This window comes from Cibotium barometz, chromosome 27, assembly GCF_041138505.1.
Source record: "Cibotium barometz isolate CiBa-2024 chromosome 27, ASM4113850v1, whole genome shotgun sequence".
NCBI classification, from domain to species: Eukaryota; Viridiplantae; Streptophyta; class Polypodiopsida; order Cyatheales; family Cibotiaceae; genus Cibotium; species Cibotium barometz.
The window spans coordinates 35,546,063-35,567,035 of NC_141072.1; the positions used below are offsets into that span (position 1 = coordinate 35,546,063).

At 45.1% G+C, this 20,973-nt stretch overlaps 1 protein-coding gene across 5 annotated transcripts in view; it reads right to left on the reverse strand.

Moving 5' to 3' along the window:
- Positions 1-17,249, reverse strand: part of LOC147623335 (pentatricopeptide repeat-containing protein At1g11290, chloroplastic-like) — a 59,419-nt gene extending 42,170 nt beyond the window's left edge. For 2 of the 5 annotated variants that reach the window (XM_086821474.1, XM_086821473.1), the window contains exon 1: positions 17,067-17,249. In XM_086821474.1, the coding sequence (XP_086677600.1) occupies positions 17,067-17,159 (93 nt within the window). In that variant the 5' untranslated portion in view covers positions 17,160-17,249. The remainder of the gene's footprint in view (positions 1-17,066) is intronic. The other 3 variants (XM_086821476.1, XM_086821475.1, XM_086821477.1) reach the window with 2 other exon arrangements.
- Positions 17,250-20,973: the final 3,724 nt, after the last annotated feature.

Here is a 20,973-nt window from a genome sequence, read left to right on the forward strand (position 1 = left end):
GCCTGCTGGCTTGACTGCTCAATCTCTGGTCGAAAGAAGTCTGTAATCTGCCTCTGTAGGTGTCTCTCCCTCTCTGATCCCCTCCCTCTCAAGAGACCCTCTCTATGTCTACGTAGCTCCAGCAAGTATAATCCGAGGAATCTCTGATCCTGGTATCTCATGACTCTGGAAAGTGGTCCGAAACCCTCTCTGAACAGGCAGTGAAAACGGCCTCGTATCTCATAATATACTGGACAGTGACATATGTAATGTAACTCTGTCTCTAGCTCCATCTGGCACAACTGACAAATCCTAGCCTGAGCTGGTACTCCTCTGAATCTGCCAGTCTCAATCTCTAGCTGGTGTGAGGATGTGCGCATCTGACCAATAGCACACCGTACCCCATGAGAAAGATGAGTATCCATGTAGCTGGGTCTAATCACAAACCCATCCTCCGTGAGCTGGAGAAGATGATCTCTATAGAAAGCCATCTTCGTATGAAGCTCGTGTGTCGGCTGTATCCATGTCCTCCTAGTGTCCAGCTGAGTCAAGTCCTGCCTGATAAGTCTGGTAATCTCTACCCGTGTGAGAGAAGAGGGAGGGTGCATCCAGGGAGTACTGAAATGGAGGTGGCCTGTCCATACTAAAGCCATGTAGTTGGAACCAAGCTGTCATCTGTGCATACCAACATGATCCGTCTCCTTGTGATGCCAATTGTCGTGAAGACTCCAGGGCTAAGCGAGCATATCTGTCTCTAGGGAGAGCCTAAATGCTATGTATAAAGGAGACTGATCGAGTGAGTGCCTCTACTACCAATGGGGGGGCAGCCATCTCTGCACGGATAATATCATGTGGTACGGAGGCCTTGGCCCTAATCATCCGGGAAATCATAGAAACCAAGGGCCTCTCCATATGCCTCCATCCATCAGTACTACCAGCTCGGCTGTGGTGATCCACTGAGGGTCCCCATATCTCCACTCCATACAGCATGGCTGAAGTGACCAAAGTGTCAAAGAGCCAGAGCTTTGTTCGAGGTTCCTGAAACTGAACCTGCCCACACATCCTCTCTAGTCTCCCCAATGCTGCATAAGCTCTGGTCAATCTGGTCTCCGCTGCTCTCCTCAAGGAAAATAGTGGGCCACTAAAAACCACACCAAGGTAAGTATATGCATCTGTATACTCCACTGTCTCTTGACCATATGTAAAGGTGGGTGCTGACCTCCTAACCCACTGTGCTGTGGTGTTAAACACCATCACCTTGGTTTTACCAAGGTTAACAGACAATCCACTGTCCTGTGCAAACGTGTGCAATGCATCCAAATGACGCTACATCGCCTCTGGAGAATCTGAGATCAACACAATATCATCACCATACAATAACAACAGAATCCATGTCCCTGCTAGCTGTGCTCCTCTGTCACCCTCCCACTCTACATAGTCCGAAACCTCATCCACATACATCCCAAATAAGGTGGGAGAAAGGGGGCAGCCCTGTTTCAACCCAATAGTGGAGTGAACCATCTCAGATATACCTTGAGTAGTACGTACCTTCCCCACAACTGTCTTGTATAAAGCCATGATTCCCCAAATCAGCTCTGTGGGGCACTCCCATCTCCTGTAGTCTGCGCATCAGTCTAGCTCTCGGTACTGTGTCAAAAGCTTTGCGGAAATCCACAAAGCAACAATAAATCCTCATGCCATATGATCTGCCCTCCTCAATAATAGCTCTGAGTGTCAAGATATGGTCAAGAGTTGCGAAACCTCTCCTGAACCCTGCCTGCCCTAATGCACGTATGCCCTCTCTCTCTACCCATCTACTCAACTCCTGCTCAAGAATAGATGCATATAATCTAGCCAATGTGTGACCAATCATGATGGTACAATAATTCCCAGGAAACATGGGATCCCCTGACTTGAAGATAGGCACAATCGTGGACATATTCCAAGTCTCAGGAAAACCCTCACACATGGCTCGGTTAAACATCATAGCAATAAGCTCTGCAAGCATATCTCTGGCATGAATAAAGTGCTCTGCTACCAAACCATCATGATCATATGCTCTCCCAATCCTCAATCTGTCAATAGCTCTCCTTACCATCTCAGCAGTAAAGAAAGCACATGTCTCTGGGCATGGCTCCGATGGGTCTGACAGGGACGGCTGTCCTGGTGCTGTGTACAGGGATGCTGCATACTCACCCCAAATCTCTGTGGAGGTAATGGCTGGTGATGGTGAATGCTCATGGAATAGCCTCCATGCCTCGCCTGAGTCCTGACTCATAAATAACTGATACAAATCCCTCTCTAACTGAGCAAGATAAGCCCTCTTCTTCCATCGCACTAGGCGTCGGAAGGTAATCCGTGACTGTCTATGAGTGGTAACACCCATGAGCACCTCTCTCTGTAATCTGATCCTCATCTCTCTGCACTATTCATCATACCAGCTGTTCTGGGGCATGTTCCCAGATCGTCTCCGTGTAGGCTGACTATGGGGATATGCCTCTGATGCTGCAGCATGAAGCGTCTCTATCAATATCTGAGTGAGCTCATCTAATGGCCGTCCCGGGTCCTCGGCACATAAGCTTCTGTATATCTCATCCGTGTACACAGTGTCAGTCTCCCTCGTAAAGGTATAACGAGTGTGTGTGGAGACCTGTCGCAATGGAGCTGTGCTGAACTAAAACGTGAGAGTGAAGGACAAGATAGCATGATCCACTGCTACTCCAACCGGCCTAGTGCCTACCATAAAATCCTGAAAAGAGGGAATGAGACTGGGCTGAGCCATAACATAGTCCACTGTACTAGCACCATGCCGATGTGGAAAGCTAGTGAAACCGCCCACTGTCGGGAATCTCTGTAGGCCATTCAGGATGGCCAATCCATGTGCGGTCTCCATGTCTATCAAATACCGCCCATACTCAGTGTGTTCCTCATCCTGTGAGAGTCTAGATAGGCCCATATCCCTAACATCAAGCTCCCTCAACATCTCCTCTGAGGTATCATAAAATACTGTCTGGTTATGGGCGGTCCTAGCATTGAAGTCCCCCAGGAGAATGATGTCACCATCCTTGGAGAACTCCCAAATGTCATCATCCAAAATAGAAAAGGGGGACTGCCCGCTAGGTGATGCATACACTGATGTACTAGGAGCAAAATAGCATATAGCAATGTGGAGATATCTGCCCGTCTCTGCCCTCAGTCTAACCCACATGTACCTAGCCTGCTCATCTCTGCGGAATATATGTATCAGTGGCTGCAACTCCTCTCTAAACAATACTGCCACTCCTCCTGAGCCCCGTCCTCTATGCTCTGAACGAGTCTCCTGTCTACAAGCTGTCTTCCATTGGTATCCACTAACATGTGGCATGGACTGTCCAAGAGCCTGATGCGTCTCACAGTAGAAGATGATGTCCCTCCCAGTGAAACTATCCTCAAAAACCCCTACATCAAGGCGTAGAGATCCATTACAATTCCAAGTAGCAACTTTGAGTGTAGTCCCTTGGGACTTGTGCCTCCGTGTACATCCCCGGAAATGCTTGGTGGATTGGTGTTCCATTGGGTCTGGTATCTCGTGTACTTGCCTGGAGCACGTCTATTTTGGCAGTCTCATCAATGGGGATTGTCCATACCAATGCTACATTGCATAGCATCTTTATGTACTTGCTTGGAATTGAAATTGCATGCTGTTTTCATGTTTGCTTAACCAATGTGTAGTTCCGGGTAAGGGGACGCCCGCCTGCGAACCGTGCGTGTGAAACTGTCGACTGACATGGTTATGTGGCATGTGACAGGTGGTAAGTATTGGTCATAAACCTAGCCTTAGGAGTTAGCACTAATTTATAAGTGAGTGTGTACACACTTCATTAAGTTTTGGGCGACCAAAACTCACTTATAAATTATGACCAACCCGGTGTTCACACACACTGCTCCCCCGAGGTAGACATAACCGCCCAAACCTTATCCCCTTTGTACAAAGAAAGTAACCAACCATGTGTCCACTCTAGCTTGCTCCACAAAGCACTTGCCTGCCACCTAAAGTAGACAACTCACCACCTCACTCCTCCTCCTCCTCTCTCTAGAGATAGGCGCCTCCTTTATGAGGACTGTTGGGCTGCATTTTCTGCACTTTCTCCTTCCCAACTCCATTTCCAAGCTTGCTAAGGTGTTTCTCAAGCTTCCAAGAGTGTTTCCGGATGCTAATCACTCTCCTACACACTCCCAATGACTGAAATTCAGCAAAACAGCTCTCTTTATTGCTGTAATTTCTGGTCTTTTTGCTGAAAAACCTAATTTCAACCCTCCTTTCTCAAGTTGAACCATAGGGGAAGCTTTCCCAAGGTTCCCTTCATCCTCTTGAAAACTTTTGTCGCGAAGAAATACGACAAATCGAAGATCTCTTCACTCCAAGGACTTCAATCGCGAAGACTTCCGCTGTCATCGACTCTACTTGCAATTGGTAAGCTTTAATGCTTAAATATGGAAGCAAGTAGCAAGAGGGAGGAACCGGATTACAAGATCACATACCCTATGTAGTGTTCTCTTGTCCTACGTGCTCTCTTGCAAATTGTTGCTACCATGTGTTAGTGAAACAATAGAGAGCAGATGGTAGGGAACATGGGCACTTGAGAGGGTAGTGTGGATTGCAAGTCTACATGGACAACCGCTTGTTTGTAATACTGTATTCATATGCATTGGTATGGAAATCTGGTCAGAAATGCCCATGATACTATGTGCTTGATTCTCCCAAGATCAATATACTTTATTTGAGGGAGGGGTTGGCCGTTCCAACTCATTGTGTGTCTCTTGTCAATTCAGCAATTTACTTCTTGTATTTGAGCAAGTGTCCATCAAATCTTAGTGTATTTAAGTATATTGATTAGCATTGTGTTCAACCAAGTTACATTGGTATCAGAGCATACGGTTCTCTTTCACTTCCATCGTGAGAGAAGATCACCGTGAACACTAGCTATCTCTACACTTAGAACATTATGGACAGCCATACAATGAATGTTGGAGATGCTAACGCAAGAGGCAGGGACAATGAAATGCACGCCTCCAATGCTTTACAGGATGAGCAAACTCATGTGGTGCACAATACAGAACATGAATATATGGGACAACCGTCCCGTGGCAAAGAGAAGATGCAAGAAGAAGAGTCCATAGTCTTGAGGACTGAACTTACTCGTATGCAGGCTCTTCTCCTTGCACAACAAGAAGAATTGAACCTCTACCGCCGCGAGGATCCATTGGTACATGACCTTTTGAAGGCCAAGAAAGCTGAATCTTATATGGATCATGCAATGGCAATGATTGCTCAAGAGTTGCACATGCAACCGAGGGATGCAACACGTGCATACTTGTTAGAAGTCATCTCCTGTCTAGATTTATACACCAGGGCCTTTGTTGTGGGTGTGCCCGCCCTTATGAGGTGTTTTCCCATTTTTCCCCACTCTCCGTATTTTTCCCCTATTTTTTCCCATTTTTCTGAGGCTTGGGAGGGCTGCCAGGTGATGCCAGGAGCACCCCAGTGCTGGCCGACTCCATGTTGATCAGTCGTGGGCTACTGGGCTGCTGGCCGACTGGATTTGATCAGTCGTGGGCACCTATTTGCTGGCCGACTGCATTTATGCAGTCGTGGACCTCTTTCTTCAGTCGTGGACACTTTTAGTGCTGGCCGACTGCCCTTCCAGGGAGATATATATAGGTCCTCAGCCCCCATGCCTTATTTGTATCATATTCGGGATCTTCTTGTGTATATAGAGCAGAGTTACACGCCTACATCTGTCTCTCTCTTGTGCTGTTTTTCTGCCTGCGTTTTTGCTCATGTGTTCCCAGATTTGGTCATCATCTCCGCTGCATATTCTGACATGGTATCAGAGCCCTAGGCTCTAGATAGGTCTTGGGATTTGTGTGAGCAAGAGGGGGCTGTTTTGTGGCTGATTGGTGGACTGTTTTGGGCTGATCGGGAAGAGGAGAAGCAAGAGGAAGGCGGGCTGAATTGCTGGACAGCCACTTGCAGGTATCAGTTCTTCTTTGTTCCCACCCACGCACCCTTTTCAGAGTACATCCCCGCTATGGCAGATTTATTTGAGATGGCCGAGAGACATGTGAAGATCCCGACACTCCCCACGTTCCCGGTGGACCGTCAGTTGGACGGGAGCAACTACGGCATATGGAAGGTGATGATGGAATCCGTTCTGGAGTCCTACGATCTCGCCGATTTCGTCGTTGTTGGAGTTCCACGGCCGGAAGTGGAGGAAGGGGAGTTACCGTCAACCCGAAAGGACCGGGAGGCCCAGACACAGATGTGGGATCGTGTCAACGCCAGGGTCCGTTCGTTTATTTTCCTCAACTGCACACCACAGGTAATCAATCATGTAAAGCACATGACGCTGGCCAGAGGTATATGGCAGCATTTGGCCTCACTTTACAACAGGGTATCGCCCATGAAGAGGATTTCCTTGGAAGTACAGATGTGGGTTATGAGCCCTGCAAAGTCGTCGACGATGCGGGAGCATATTAACAAGCTGCAAGCTCTTCAGCAGGAAGTTCTTCAGGCTGGGAAGGAGATATCGTCAGAGGACATGGCCATCACGTTGCTGTCACATTTGCCCTCTTCGTACTCAGCATTTTACTCGTCTTTGATTACCAGTGGCAGGCTCAGCACCATCACGTGGGAGGAGCTTGTGCCCATGGTCTTGGACCAGGAGGAACGATTTACGAACCCTCCTCAAGGTGGAGGTTCGGAGGCCTTTACTGGCCAACGGTCGAAAGGCCGTAACACGAGCAAGGGGAAGGCTTCGTCGGAGAAGTCTTCTGAGAAGATGTCCGTTAGTGACCGCGAGAAACTGAAGGCAGAGAGGACCTGTAATGATTGTGGCGAGAAAGGCCACTACTGGAGGCAGTGTCCCAAGCGGAAGACCGAGAAGGGTGAAGACTCCTCAGCAATCATGAAGACTCCGGCTTTTGTGCACCTGGAGGTGATGGACACCGATGCTTCATTTTCTTCAGGCAGGGAGGAGATTGGAGGATTCTCCGCAACGGATACTCCGGAGTGGATTCTCGATAGTGGTGCTTCCAGGCACATGACTCCTTCCCGTTCCGGTTTACAGGATCTCTGCAGGCTTTCTGGTCATATTCTTACTGGGGATACGTCCACTATCCCAGTTCACAGTGAGGGCAGGATGGAGATAGTTCCCGATGGCAGAGGGGGGAAGCATTCCTCCCAGGTGTTATATGTTCCGGCACTTGGTTTTCATCTGTTGTCAGTGCATCAGGTTTGCAAGACTGGCGTACGGGTGGAGTTTGATGAGCATTTTGTTGCTCTCCGGGACAAAGCAACAGGCCAAGTGGTTTGGGAAGGTGGAGTGGAGAATGGAGTCTACAGGCTTTCAGCACTCTCTCTCCCAGGTCCTCAAGATTGTGATGAGTGGCAGTGTGGTAATAGCTACTCAAGTGTGGATACGCTGCAGGTGCGAGCTTTCCGAGACCAGGTGGTGGATAGCTTACCAGTAGATGGCAGCAGTTGGCAGGAACTTTCCAGTACTGATGTTGGTAGTTCTTGTGTTCGTGAGTCAGAGGAAGCTGAACAGGTCACTTATGCTCTGATGTCTCGTCGTGTTCGGGACATAGAACTTCCAGTAGTTGAGGATGTTCTTTCCACGGGGACCTTTCGGAAAGCCAGGCAAGTGACAGGTGTTTACTTGCAGAAGGAGGTGGTTTCTCCAGGCTTTGTGGTTCCGGATTCAGAGGGGGTGGTTGACAGGTTTCATCAGGTTTCCAGGACTTGCTTGTGCACCGTAACAGGTGTTGATCCTTGTGAGCAGTGTGATGTCTCTGTGACTCAGAAGCTGTATGGTTCATTGATCTGGTTGATGGACACCGGATTGGACGGGAGCTTCCTGATGAGGCAGTTGAGCTCTTGGTTGCAGATGTCTCTTTGTGAGGCAGGATTGCGTTTCCTGTGGTTTCTGCAGCATGCGAAGGATCATGGACTCTTGTACACAGGAGGGGGATTGTTGGATGGAGCCCGACTCCACGGATGGAGTGACTCGGTTTGGGGAGGAGATTCAGACACGTGGGGATCTACTTATGGCCCAGGAGCAGTTTTACGGAGCAGGAGGAGGTTGCATGGCAGGTTTGGGCTTCCACTGGAGGAACCCATGGTCATCCAGAGGCACTTTGTTCGTGAACAGATCGTTGCTGATGACATCTTGCTGGAGTTCTGTTCGACGGAGGACAGTACGGTGGACCTCTTCACGAAGTCGCTCTCAGGATTTGCTCAGGCGGCACCCCAGCTCCCAGTGGTTGGTTTCACAGCCAGGAGCTGAGAGGGGGTGTTAGAAGTCATCTCCTATCTAGATTTATACACCAGGGCCTTTGTTGTGGGTGTGCCCGCCCTTATGAGGTGTTTTTCCATTTTTCCCCACTCTCCGTATTTTTCCCCTATTTTTTTCCATTTTTCTGAGGCTTGGGAGGGCTGCCAGGTGATGCCAGGAGCACCCCAGTGCTAGCCGACTCCATGTTGATCAGTCGTGGGCTACTGGGCTGCTGGCCGACTGGATTTGATCAGTCGTGGGCACCTGTTTGCTGGCCGACTGCATTTATGCAGTCGTGGACCTCTTTCTTCAGTCGTGGACACTTTTAGTGCTGGCCGACTGCCCTTCCAGGGAGATATATATAGGTCCTCAGTCCCCATGCCTTATTTGTATCATATTCGGGATCTTCTTGTGTATATAGAGCAGAGTTACACGCCTACATCTGTCTCTCTCTTGTGCTGTTTTTCTGCCTGCGTTTTTGCTCATGTGTTCCCAAATTTGGTCATCATCTCCGCTGCATATTCTGACATACTTGGCTTGTACCGAGGATGCCTATGCAGAAAAGGCAACCATCCCACATGTCTTGGAATCCCCACAAGTGCCTGAACAAGAACTTATGTCTAAGAGGATGAATCTCCATGCTATGGGAGAAGAACAATCAGTGACTTCACGCCATGCAGGAATACCTTATGTAGTCCGTGAAGGATACAATGTTTATGGTAGTGGTCAAAATGTATGTCAAATGCCATTGTCGGCTGAAAATGTGCATGCACAACACATGCAACATGGGCTACAATTTTCTGTTGGTGCAGGTATTCCGCGTATTTCTCATGCCACTCATGCCTTCGAGTGTGCTTGTGAGGGAGAAGCTATGGCTGAAAATGTATCAAATTTCAATGCATGTTGAGGGGCCAACCATGCCTCATGCTTACAGGGCACATGTATCTATGCCTTATGCATCACCTTTTGGTCCTAAAATGATGCCAGTCACAAGGGCTGTCCCAATGGACAAACATGGGGGAAAACATGTTGAGATGCAGGCACATGCATCAAAGTCTCGTGACTTCAAAGCCGGAGACAAATCTATGAAGTTTGACACATATCATGGGAAATATGATGCATCAAAGGCACTTGCTTTTATTGCCCAATTTAATATTGCTTTCAGTGATGAGAATTTCACTCAGAAATCCATGATCCGGCATGTAAGCATGTTCATGAAAGGCACTGCTGCCCATTGGTGGCTCACGGAGAAGCTCTCACCGAATCCTATTAGATCATGGGAAGAGTTCAAGGAGAGGTTCTATGCTCAATTCTTGCCTCCCAATGCATTAAATGAGATAACAATGAAGTGGGATTGGGTGAAGCAAAATGAGGGGGAATCGGTAAATGCATATGTACAAAAGTTTTGGAAAGTGCTTTTGGAGGTGTCTCCATTTATGCATGTCACCGAGGCGGAAAGGAAGAGAAGGTTTCAATCAGGATTGCAACCCGTGTACAAAGCGAGACTACAAATGTATCCTGGTCGTACCTTACACCAACTAATCGCAGCCGCCACCACCACCGAGCAATTGGAACTCAAATTGAGTCGATCCAATAAGGCTAAACCCTCATTTCAAGGCAAAGAGAGGACTGTCCAAAACCTGTAAAATGATGAACAACCACCTAAAAAGGACCAAAACCAAGATAAAAATGGTCCAAAGGCTGAAAATAACACTACCAAGAAGCGTCCCTTCAAATTGAGAGACTATGGTCTCACTCCGGAGCAGAAAAAGCAATATATGAGCGAGGGAAAATGCTTTACTTGTGATAGCACCAAGCATATTGCAAAGGCATGCCCAAACAAGAAGAAGTGTGATAATGCAAATGCATCAAAGCCTAATGTGCATATGGTTCCAAATATGCAAGGCAACACTTCACATGATAGCGTTGTATGTAAAGCTTGGGGACAGCTCAAGGATCAGCCTGCTTTGTTCATGTTTGATGATTGTGCATCTGAAAATTTCATATCCACACAGATGGCAGTTGCTTTGGGTATTGAAGTGGAGGACATGGATCCTCAAATTGAAGCAAGGGCTGCCTTTGTTGGTAGAGAAGTGCAGGTCATGCCTATTTTTGACAAGTTGCGCTTACACATTCAAGGCTATGTGGATCATGAGGATTTTCTTGTGGCGTCTTTGAATGGCTATGATGTATTGCTTGGAAAGCCTTGGCATACATGTATTGATCCGTGCAAGGCTTACAAGACCAACACGATCACCTTCATGCATAAAGGCCGAGAGCATGTAATTGATGCTGGTGCAGAGGGTGATACCATTCCCATTGTATCTCATGTACAAATTAAGAAAGTAATGAAAAAGAGTGTTTTTGTGTACTTGATTTTTGTACGAGATCATGTTGAGGAAAATAATGTACATGTAAACACTCTTAGTAATGATAGGCTAAAATTTTTGCAAGAGCACAATGATTGTTTTGCTGATGAGTTACCAAATGAGTTGCCACCTGTACAACCGGAAGACAATCGCATTGATCTCGTGCCGGTAGCTCACCACCTAATAGGCCAGCCTATCATGTAAATGCATCCCAGAAAGAGGAGATCATGAAGCAGGTGAATGAGCTTCTTGAGAAGGGTTTGATTCAGTCAAGCTCTTCCCCATATTATTCACCCGTCCTCTTGGTTCAAAAGAAGAATGGATCCTTTCGTATGTGTGTGGATTATAGAGCTTTGAATAAGCTTACCATCAAGAATCGGTTTCCGATTCCACGCATAGATGACATCCTTGACAAGTTGGATGGATCGGCATGCTTCAGCCGAATTAATCTCAAGAGTGGGTATCATGAAGTGCGTGTAGTGCCTGAGGATGTACACAAAACTACTTTCAGGACAGCATTTGACCTTTATGAGTATCTTGTTATGACATCCTAGTCTTCTCGACGACCGAAGAAGAGCATAGAGCTCATTTGGCCATTGTTTTTGAAGAACTCCGTAAGCATAAACTCTTCATAAATGCAAAGAAGAGTGAGTTCTTCTTGTCAGAGATACATTATCTTGGGCATATTGTGTCCAAAGATGGAGTGCGAATGGATCCTGCAAAGATTGATGCAATTCCGAATTGGCCCGAATTGAGTTCGCTGCATGAGATCCGTAGTTTTCTTGGATTATGCTCTTACTACCGCAGGTTCATTCGGCACTTTGCATGAATCGCTTCTCCTTTGCATGATTTGACAAAGAAGAAGGCCATGTTCAAATGAACTAATGTAGAGAGGGATGCATTCCTCAAATTGAAAGATGCAACTACTCATGGTCCAGTGTTGATCATTCCGGATTTGCAAAAGCCTTTTAATGTGGAATGTGATGCATCTGGAAATTGCATAGGAGCTGTCCTTAATCAAGAGGGACATGCCGTGGCATATGAGAGCCGTAGATTGCATGATGCAGAGTGTCATGTGCATGTGACATGCTCATGTATATTCTCAGGGCTAGTCCAGAGGAAGGCAACCACAAAAAGAGCATAAGAACCAGATAAGGCTAGGATTTGGAGCACAAGGTGCAGATCAGTCAGTAGGATGGACTTGGAGCAGGACTTGGAGGACTTAGGGGATTCAATCGGCTGCAAGGAACAAGGCGTCGGCTGTACCAGAAAGCGTCGGCTGCATCATGCGTTTCCAGTCATGGAGAGGCGCAACCCGACCAAGGTTTATGGAGGTCCAGGGCCAGTCGACTGGTTCGACAACAGTCGGCTGGTCCGACAACAGTCGGCCAGCCCAGCTTTGAGTCAAGAGCCTATAAATAGCACCAAAGGCACATTGTGTTAGTCATTCCACTCTCTAGGGGTTGGGTCCTTAGGGTCCAAGTAGGGACCAGATTTTGGTGATGTTTCACCTTTTATGAAGATAACCTAGGACTGTGGACTGAGTACCTTTTTGTACCATATTAATATATTGAATTTCTAGCATCTCTCTCTCTCTCTCTCTACTCTCTCTTCATGTCTGCGTTTTGCATCAGCTTATTTCCAGTGGTGTTTAGGGCTGAAAGAAGACCCTCAGAGCTTCCGCGTGTTACACAAAGCTATCTCTTGGCATCTATGAGAAAGAGCTCTTGGCTGTAATTCATGCACTTACTATATGGAAACATTACCTTCTTGGGGCTGATTTCACTATGAAGACAAATCACCAGAGTTTGAGGTATTTTCTTACCCAAACTAAGTTGTCAGAGAAGCATATGAGGATGGCCAATTTCCTCTCTATGTTTCAGATCTTGCACACCCCGGGAAAGAAGAATGTAATGGCCGATGCATTGTCACGAAAACCGTCTGTGACAGCTATCTCGGTTGCCTCTCATGGAGACTTGTCTACCATGCGTGATTTGTATCATACGGATGCTGATTTTGCCACTGTTTGGGCTGATTTGATAGCTGGTTATGCACATGCCTCAAATGTGATCAAAGAGGGTTATCTCATGAAAGATAATTGCCTATGTGTGGTGTCTGACATGAGGCAAAAGGTTTTGGATGAGTGCCATACTCCTCCATATGCTGGTCATAGAGACATAATGCCTACAACGCACATGATTGAGCGGTATTTCTTTTGGCCAGGTATACGGAAGGACATAGAGGCACATGTACGTGCATGTATCACCTGTCAAAAGGTGAAATTTGATAGGCAATAGACACCAGGTTTGCTGCAGCCATTGCGTATTCCCACGCAGCCATGGGAAAGTATTACAATGGATTTCATTATGGACTTGCCACGGACCCAACAGGGTAATGATGCAATTTGGACGATTGTGACAGGTTTAGCAAGCAAGCTCATTTCTTGCCAGTCAAAAAGACCATCAAAGCTGAGCATATGGTTAAAATATATCTTGCAGAAGTGTTCAAACATCATGGAATGCCGAAGTCCATTGTGGGGGATAAAGATCCCAGGACTACAAGTCTCTTTTGGCGGGCCTTATTTGATAATATGGGCACCAAATTGGACTTCTCATCAACTTATCACCCTCAAACAGATAAGCAAAGTGAGGCTGCACATTCAGCCGTGTTGGATCTCTTGAATGTTATGTGGCGGATCAGAAGTCTTCTTGGGAGAAGTACTTACCCGCTTGTGGAATTTGCATACAACAACACGGTGCATGCATCTACGCGAAAGGCCCCGTTTGAGATTGTTTATGGTAAGGTGGTTTTGCCACCCATCCTTCGCACAAAGGATGAGATATTTGCAGCAGCTGATGAGTATGTAAGAGACTTGGATATTGCTTTTGCTCAGGTGCGGACAGCCATTGCAAGGTCACAAGACAAGTATAAAAAGGCTGCCGACAAGCATAGAAGGCAATTGGATGTTAAAGAGAATGATTGGGTATTGCTAAAATTTGAGAAACCAAGACTTGCAAAGAGGCTTGGCAAAGAGGGTGTATATCCTAAGCTTGCAACCAGGTACTATGGGCCTTTTCGAGTGATCGAGAAGATCAATGAAGTGGCTTTTAGATTGGCAGTCATTGGCACATACACAATGCTTTTCATGTGACAAGTATGTAGGGCCGAGGCCCAGTGAGACGGTCATTGAGGATCCACCAGAAGTGGATGAGCTTGAGGAGATCTTGCAGCCAGAGCAGATTGTGTATCACAAGGAACGCAAGCTTGCTCTGCAGGCAAAGTTGTCAGGCGTTACCTTGTGAAGTTTAAGAACTATCTTCCCATTGATACTAAATGGGTAGATGAAGAGTTCTTCGGAGGTTACCCGCATGTGCTTCAGACAAATTTGGATGCTTTTCAGTTGCGGACAACTGTTTAGAAGCCGGAGGGGATGTCACCATTTGGCCACCCAATTGGTCCACTCGTGCTTTTTTATCATGTATGTACATTGGACTGGTGTCCATGGCAGTTGTATATGCCGGGGATTGATGCCACTCATGTGATACTGTGGACTTGGCTTTCCGTTGGGACTTGTGCCTTCGTGTACATGCCCGGAAATGCTTGGTGGATTGGTGTTCCATTGGGTCTGGTACCTCGTGTACTTGCCTGAAGCACGTCTATTTTGGTATAGTCTCATGAACGAGGATTGTCCATACCAATGCTGCATTGAATAGCATCTTTATGTCTTGCTTGCAACTGAAATTGCATGTTGTTTTCATGCTTGCTTGACCAATGTGTAGTTCCGAGTAAGAGAACGCCTGCCCGCGAACCGTGCGTGTGAAACTGTCTACTGACATGGTTATGTGGCATGTGACAAGTGGTAAGTATTGGTCATAAACCTAGGCTTAGAAGTTAGCACTAATTTATAAGTGAGTGTGTACACACTTCATTAAGTTTGGGCGACCAAAACTCACTTATAAATTATGACCAGCCCGTTATTCACACACTGTTGTCCCAACCGTGCGTGTGAAACTGTCTGATGCCATGGTTATGTGGCATGTGACAGGTGGCAAGTATTGGTCATAAACCTAGCCTTAGAAGTTAGCACTAATTTATAAGTGAGTGTGTACACACTTCATTAAGTTTTGGACGACCAAAACTCACTTATAAATTATGACCAGCTCGGTGTTCACACACACTGCTGTCCCAAGGTGAACATAACCCAATGTCCATCACCCAAACCTTATCCCCTTTGTACAAAGGGAGTAACCAGCCATGTGTCCACTCTAGCTTGCTCCACAAAGCACCTACCTACCACCTACACTGGACAACTCACCACCTCACTCCTCCTCTCTCTAGCGATGGGCGCCTCCTTCATGAGGACTGTTGGGCTGCATTTTTTGCACTTTCTCCTTCCCAACTCCATTTCCAAGCTTGCTAAGGTGTTTCTCAAGCTTCCAAGAATGTTTCCAGATGCTAATCACTCTCCTACACACTCCCAAACAATGAGTGAAATTCAGCAAAACAGCTCTCTTTATTGCTGTAATTTCTGGTCTTTTTGCTGAAAACCCTAATTTCAGCCCTCCTTTCTCAAGTTGAACCATAGGGGAAGCTTTCCCAAGGTTCCCTTCATCCTCTTGAAGACTTTTGTCGCGAAGAAATGCGACAAATCGAAGATCTCTTCACTCCAAGGACTTCCATCGCGAAGACTTCCGCTGTCATCAACTCTACTTGCAATTGGTAAGCTTTAATGCTTAAATATGAAAGCAAGTAGCAAGAGGGAGGAACCGGATTACAAGATCACAAACCCTGTGTAGTGTTCTCTTGTCCTACGTGCTCTCTTGCAGATTGTTGCTACCATGTGTTGGTGGAACAATAGAGAGCAGATGGTAGGGAACATGGGCACTTGAGAGGGTAGTGTGGATTGCAAGTCTATATGGACAACCACTAATTTGCAATACTGTATTCATATGCATTGGTATGGAAATCTGGTCAGAAATGCCCATGACACTATGTTCAAGAGCCTCACACCAAGAGTTGGTTGTTCAACGCTTTCGTGCGGCTCGTAGCAATGTATGGTGTCCCTTTTTGGGGATTGGCGGAGTACAAAGAAACATGTCATGATGCTCTCACGTATGATCCGAAGCAAGCCATAAATGCCGCATGACATAATCTTAGCTAAGTTTGGAGCATCCCCTCTCGTCATAGATGCCCTATTTCAAACTCACACTTACATACACCATGTATATACACTCACACAACCTAGGGCTTTTTTTCAAGCTCTTCGTTAAGGATTCCATCCTGTTTTTGACTCTGGTTTAGGGTACGCTTAGGGTTTCGGCTACAGATCGTCTCCCACACTTGGCTCTTGAATTCTCCATGCAGCGCACCTGAGAGGGCAGAAAAAGTCTTGGTATTCACAAGTGGTTAGCTAGTTGGACAAATAGGGCATTCAATTGGACCGCCTCAACCCTTTCGAGTACAAACTTGATTCACCAATTCTTGATCTCTCCCTACTGGAGATCAACTGTCTTATCCGCATCGATATGTCAGGGCTGCACAAGAGTCACACATGGGTGTCTCCACTAGAGCTCACTACAAATTCCAATTCTACAAAGAGCACTTTTACAAGTTTCAAAAGATGGATCCCTGGCTATCTTCAAAGGCACATGTATGATGTCACATGCCATGCTGATCACCGTTCGCTAGTTTTGGATATCATCCCACCATGTACGGATTGAGTTGGGTATAGCATATCATTGCACCCCTCAAGGGGAATGGATACGCAAGGTATGCATAGGACAGGGGAGGTCGAGACAAAGGAGCATTACACACAAAGAATAATAATGTCAGAGCCTGCAAAATTATGCATATGCACATGTGAACTTGGAGAATCACCCATTTGTTTTCTTGTACTTCCAAAATTCCACTTGCAATCTCAGTACACCATGTGTACATGGTCATAATCCACCCAGGCACCATGGATATCGCCAAGCCTTCACAAGAAACAATATCCATACAGACTCTGCCCAGAAGCCAAATATCTTGCCATGTCCTTGGACTATCCATACGCATGCTTAGGTCTAACATGCTCTGCCTGTCATGAGAAGTGAAGAGTTTGTGACATGACTACGAAACATACGAACGCTTCCACTGCCTCTCCAGGGAGGGGTTCGGGCCTCTCGTGGGTGATGCACAACAGATATCAGAGTTTCTTGGGACTATACTTACGAGAACTGACAGTCGCCACAAAGACGAGAGGCGAGATACCGCACAGACAAGGGAGGACCTTCACAATGCCACACGTCCCTGACTCCAGTGAGCCAGCCTCTACTCGTCGGTTTTACATCGGCATTCGGCAACAAGGATATCTCACACTGCAAATTGGCATTGCCAAATAAACACATAAAAAAGGGGATGGTACCTGCGATTTCCAGTGGACAAGAGAGTGGAGCGGGTCGATGATGAAGCCACCATAGTGGTCTTCCAAGAGTCCCAAGGAAGGTGTCGTGTTCATTCCAAGCTTTGTAAGTTTTTGTCACACAAATGTCTCCAAACTGTGAACGAGGGGGAGCTTCATAATAAGTACTAGTGGGCAAACAAGTGCTTTGTCTTTTTGAGACCTCCAAATTTAAATTCTACCCCTCTCCTTTTCTAGAAACTTCAAATTGTTACCACTTGACAACTTTGTGAAACTCTTCCTTTGTATACTATAAAGAACAGATATATAAAAGAGAAGCCTTGTAAGTTTTGTCACAACATTTGTGGAGTTGGAGAGAGAGAGAGAGAGAGAGAACTTTGTGTAAAGTTGAAAGGTATTAAAGGATTTTTTATTTTAATTTATTTTTTTGGGAGCGGGGGTGTGTAGGTGTGGGTGTAGGTGTAGGTGTAGGTGTAAAAGTTGAAAGGTATAAAAGGGTGACGGTTAAAAGGTATTAAGGCTCCCAAAATTATAGAACAAGTTTTTCCTTTGTGCCAAGTAGCTTGTGCCATAATTCATGTGTTGTACATTATGTATTCCAAGCCATATGTCAAGCAAGCATCGTATTTACATGTATCAAAAAAAAAAAGTTATATGAGAATGTTGATCTTGTGTGGTAAGAGATTATAACCATTCTCTCCATTGTGTTATGAATCTATGTGTATTTCAAATCATAAATTAGTTCTACAGAATGTTGGTCTTGTGTAGTAAGAGATTATACTCATTCTCTGAATTAGTTCTACAGAATGTTGGTCTTGTGTAGTAAGAGATTATACTCATTCTCTCAATTGTGTAACAAAGATAGGGGCTTTCTTGTGTTAAAATGAAAAATTTTGTTATTCACAAAAGTAAATCACTAAGTTAGTTTGAATATGTATAGATATCTAGCCAAGAGATTGCTAGCATTAGATCGGAATGTGAAGCCCTATCTAGAACTTTCACTTTTTAAAAGTAATTCGATCAAGTTACTAAAGATTTGTTGCCATCTATGGTAGTGATGTGTGGATGTAGACAAATAATGGGTCGGCCCACCATTTCCCTCCACTAAGTTAGTTTGTATAGATATCTAGCCAAGAGATTGCAGTTTGTATAGATATCTAGCCAAGAGATTGCTAGCATCAAATCGGAATATGAAGCCCTATCTAGAACTTTCACTTTTTAAAAGTAATTCGATCAAGTTGCTAAAGATTTGTTGCCATCTATGGTAGTGATGTGTGGATGTAGGCAAATAATGGGTCGGGCCACTATTTCCCTCCTTAGGAGGTTTTTTCCCTCGAGCATGTGTACACACTCTTATGGGTGCGAAAGTGACCTTATCATGTCACTTCACTTGTACTTCACTCATTCTCATCAATCTACTTTGGGTGTTATGCTTTTCTCTATCTATGCTTGCTTCCTACATCTATGTGTGTGTTGCTACCTTTGTCTTCACTCCAACAATTGGTATCAAAGTAGATTGTCTTAGCCCTCACCCCCTCGTCATCACCTCCTCAAGTTGTTCTTCTGATTTTCTTAGATTAAGCTATCCTCATAAGTAGAGAAGGTATACCCTATAGTGTGATATTAACTATGCTTATACGAAGTTTTAATGCCTTCCTACCATTTCTGGCATTTCAAGGCTCATTCGCATGCTATAAGATTTTCATAGACATCTTGGGGGACTGTCAATTCGAACTGTCTTTGTTCGATTTTAGGTTTTCTACATTATAGTGACGTACATTCAGTGTACAGATAAGGTCATCATCTCGCCACTTCTCCATCGTCATCGACATCACATCTTTGAGCTCATCATCATTGTCATCGACTTTGTCGTACACTTTAGAAGTTTCTTCATCATCACCGATCTACTAGAAATACCTATAAGTTGTTGGGATATTTGCATTTTGTGTCAAAAGATTCTTTATTTGCAGGTTGAAATGGCAAGTAGTGATGTAATTGGGATGTTTTCGTTGAGGATAAGCATGGCGGGATTAGCATATCTGTTGTGATCCTATATAATATGTCATGTATTGGTTGTTTGCCAAAGGGCTTTGAAATGTTGTTATTAGCATTGAGGCATGCCTTGTCTCACTAGTGCATAATGGTACATGTCCCTTGGATGGTGATACTAGTTCAAATATAATTGTGGCATCCACCTTCACATTTCCCACAGTGGAACAAGCTAGGTGGGATGACAGGGATTCACAAGCACATGCGTTAGTGAAACTTTTCGTGAAAAAGAGCATTATTTCTTATATTTACTCATATAAAACTATCGGGCAAGCTTGGGATGTGCTTGTTATGCATCCCAAGCTTGGGATGCCCTTGTTGTGCTTTATCAAGTGCATAACGAAGCAAAGTGGCCTCCTTGCATAAGCAATTAGAGTCCGAGCATATGAATGCGGGAAACTTAATGGATCAGTTTCTCACAAGGATCAAAGATCTCAGAAATTAGCTTATATATATGTAAAAGGCCTATCCAGACAATTCATTAGTGTCTATGTTCTCCTAGCTTTACTAGATTTATACCACAATTTTGCATCCACAGTTTGGCTCATGATGAAGGGTAACCCTAATGCCCTTACATTTGATGAGTTGGTTTGCAGTTACAAGAAGAGCATCTTGGAAAAACCAAATTAGTATGCGTGTGGCAAATTAGGCATTCGTCATTGCCAGTCAAAAAGGTAAAGGCAAAGCCTTTTATTAAGGCTATAAGCTAAAGACAGAATTAGCCCAATCTTCTGGCAGGATGCTAAGAAGGGGGGTGATAAGCCTAAGAAGATAGACAAATGAAACTGTTATCGAAAGCCAGGTCATTATATGAATGAATAGGTTAGAGAAGGAGAAGAAAAAGAGTCATGCATGGTTATGCCTAATACATCAATAACAAGTGCCGAAAAGAAGAAGTCATCAAACTATGCACATGATGATTAGCATTCGTTGTTCACTACTGCGGCTAATGACCCTCATGTCCATAATGTATACATGTCAGAGACAAATTAGCATGTCTGGTATTTTGATAGTGGTGCTAGCAAGCACATTACTTCTCAGTATGAGTTGTTCACCTCCCTTGAGTTTGGTCCTCAAGGAGGCATAGTTACATGTGCAAACAACTCCTCATATCCAGTGAAAGGAGTTGGTAAGGTTGTGCTCACATCCGATAAGGTTAGTAAGGTTGTGCTCACTATAAATGGTGGGACAATCACTCTCTCAGAAGTCTTATTTATTTCAAGCATTAAAAAGAAGTTTAAGGAGTTGGTAAGGTTGTGCTCATTGCTATAAATGGTGGGAGAATCACTCTCTCACAAGTCTTGTTTATTCTAGGAATGAAAAAGAACTTAGTGTGAATCTCTGCCATTGCTAGGGTAGGCCTAGTGTGGTCAGATTTGTTATATAGTTCATGACCAGAGTGATGGAGAAATCAATGCGGTATATATCCAGTACTCTAAGCCATGGGCTTTATAGGTTAGACAAGATGAGAGATTTGCACATAATGCTTGTTTAGTTACCTCCAAATGTGCTATGAGTGACACGGAGTTATGGCATGCCCAATTTGAGCACTTGAATTTTGATAGTTTGTTGTGCCTTCTTAAAAGGCAAGGGATGGTGTCAAAGTTGCCAAAGCTTGAGGCCCCCATCAAACATGTATGTGAGGGGTACCGTTTGGGTAAGATGCAAAGGGAATCATTCCCAAAAGATGGATTAGTAAGGCATGTCCAAAAATTACAGCTTATACATAATGATGTTTGTGGTCTTCAGAGGACACCATCAATCGAGGGATATCTCTACTTGTTGACTTTTATTGATGACAACTCCAAGTACAACTAGGTGTATTTATTAAAGGTAAAGCTAGATATTTTTACATGATTTA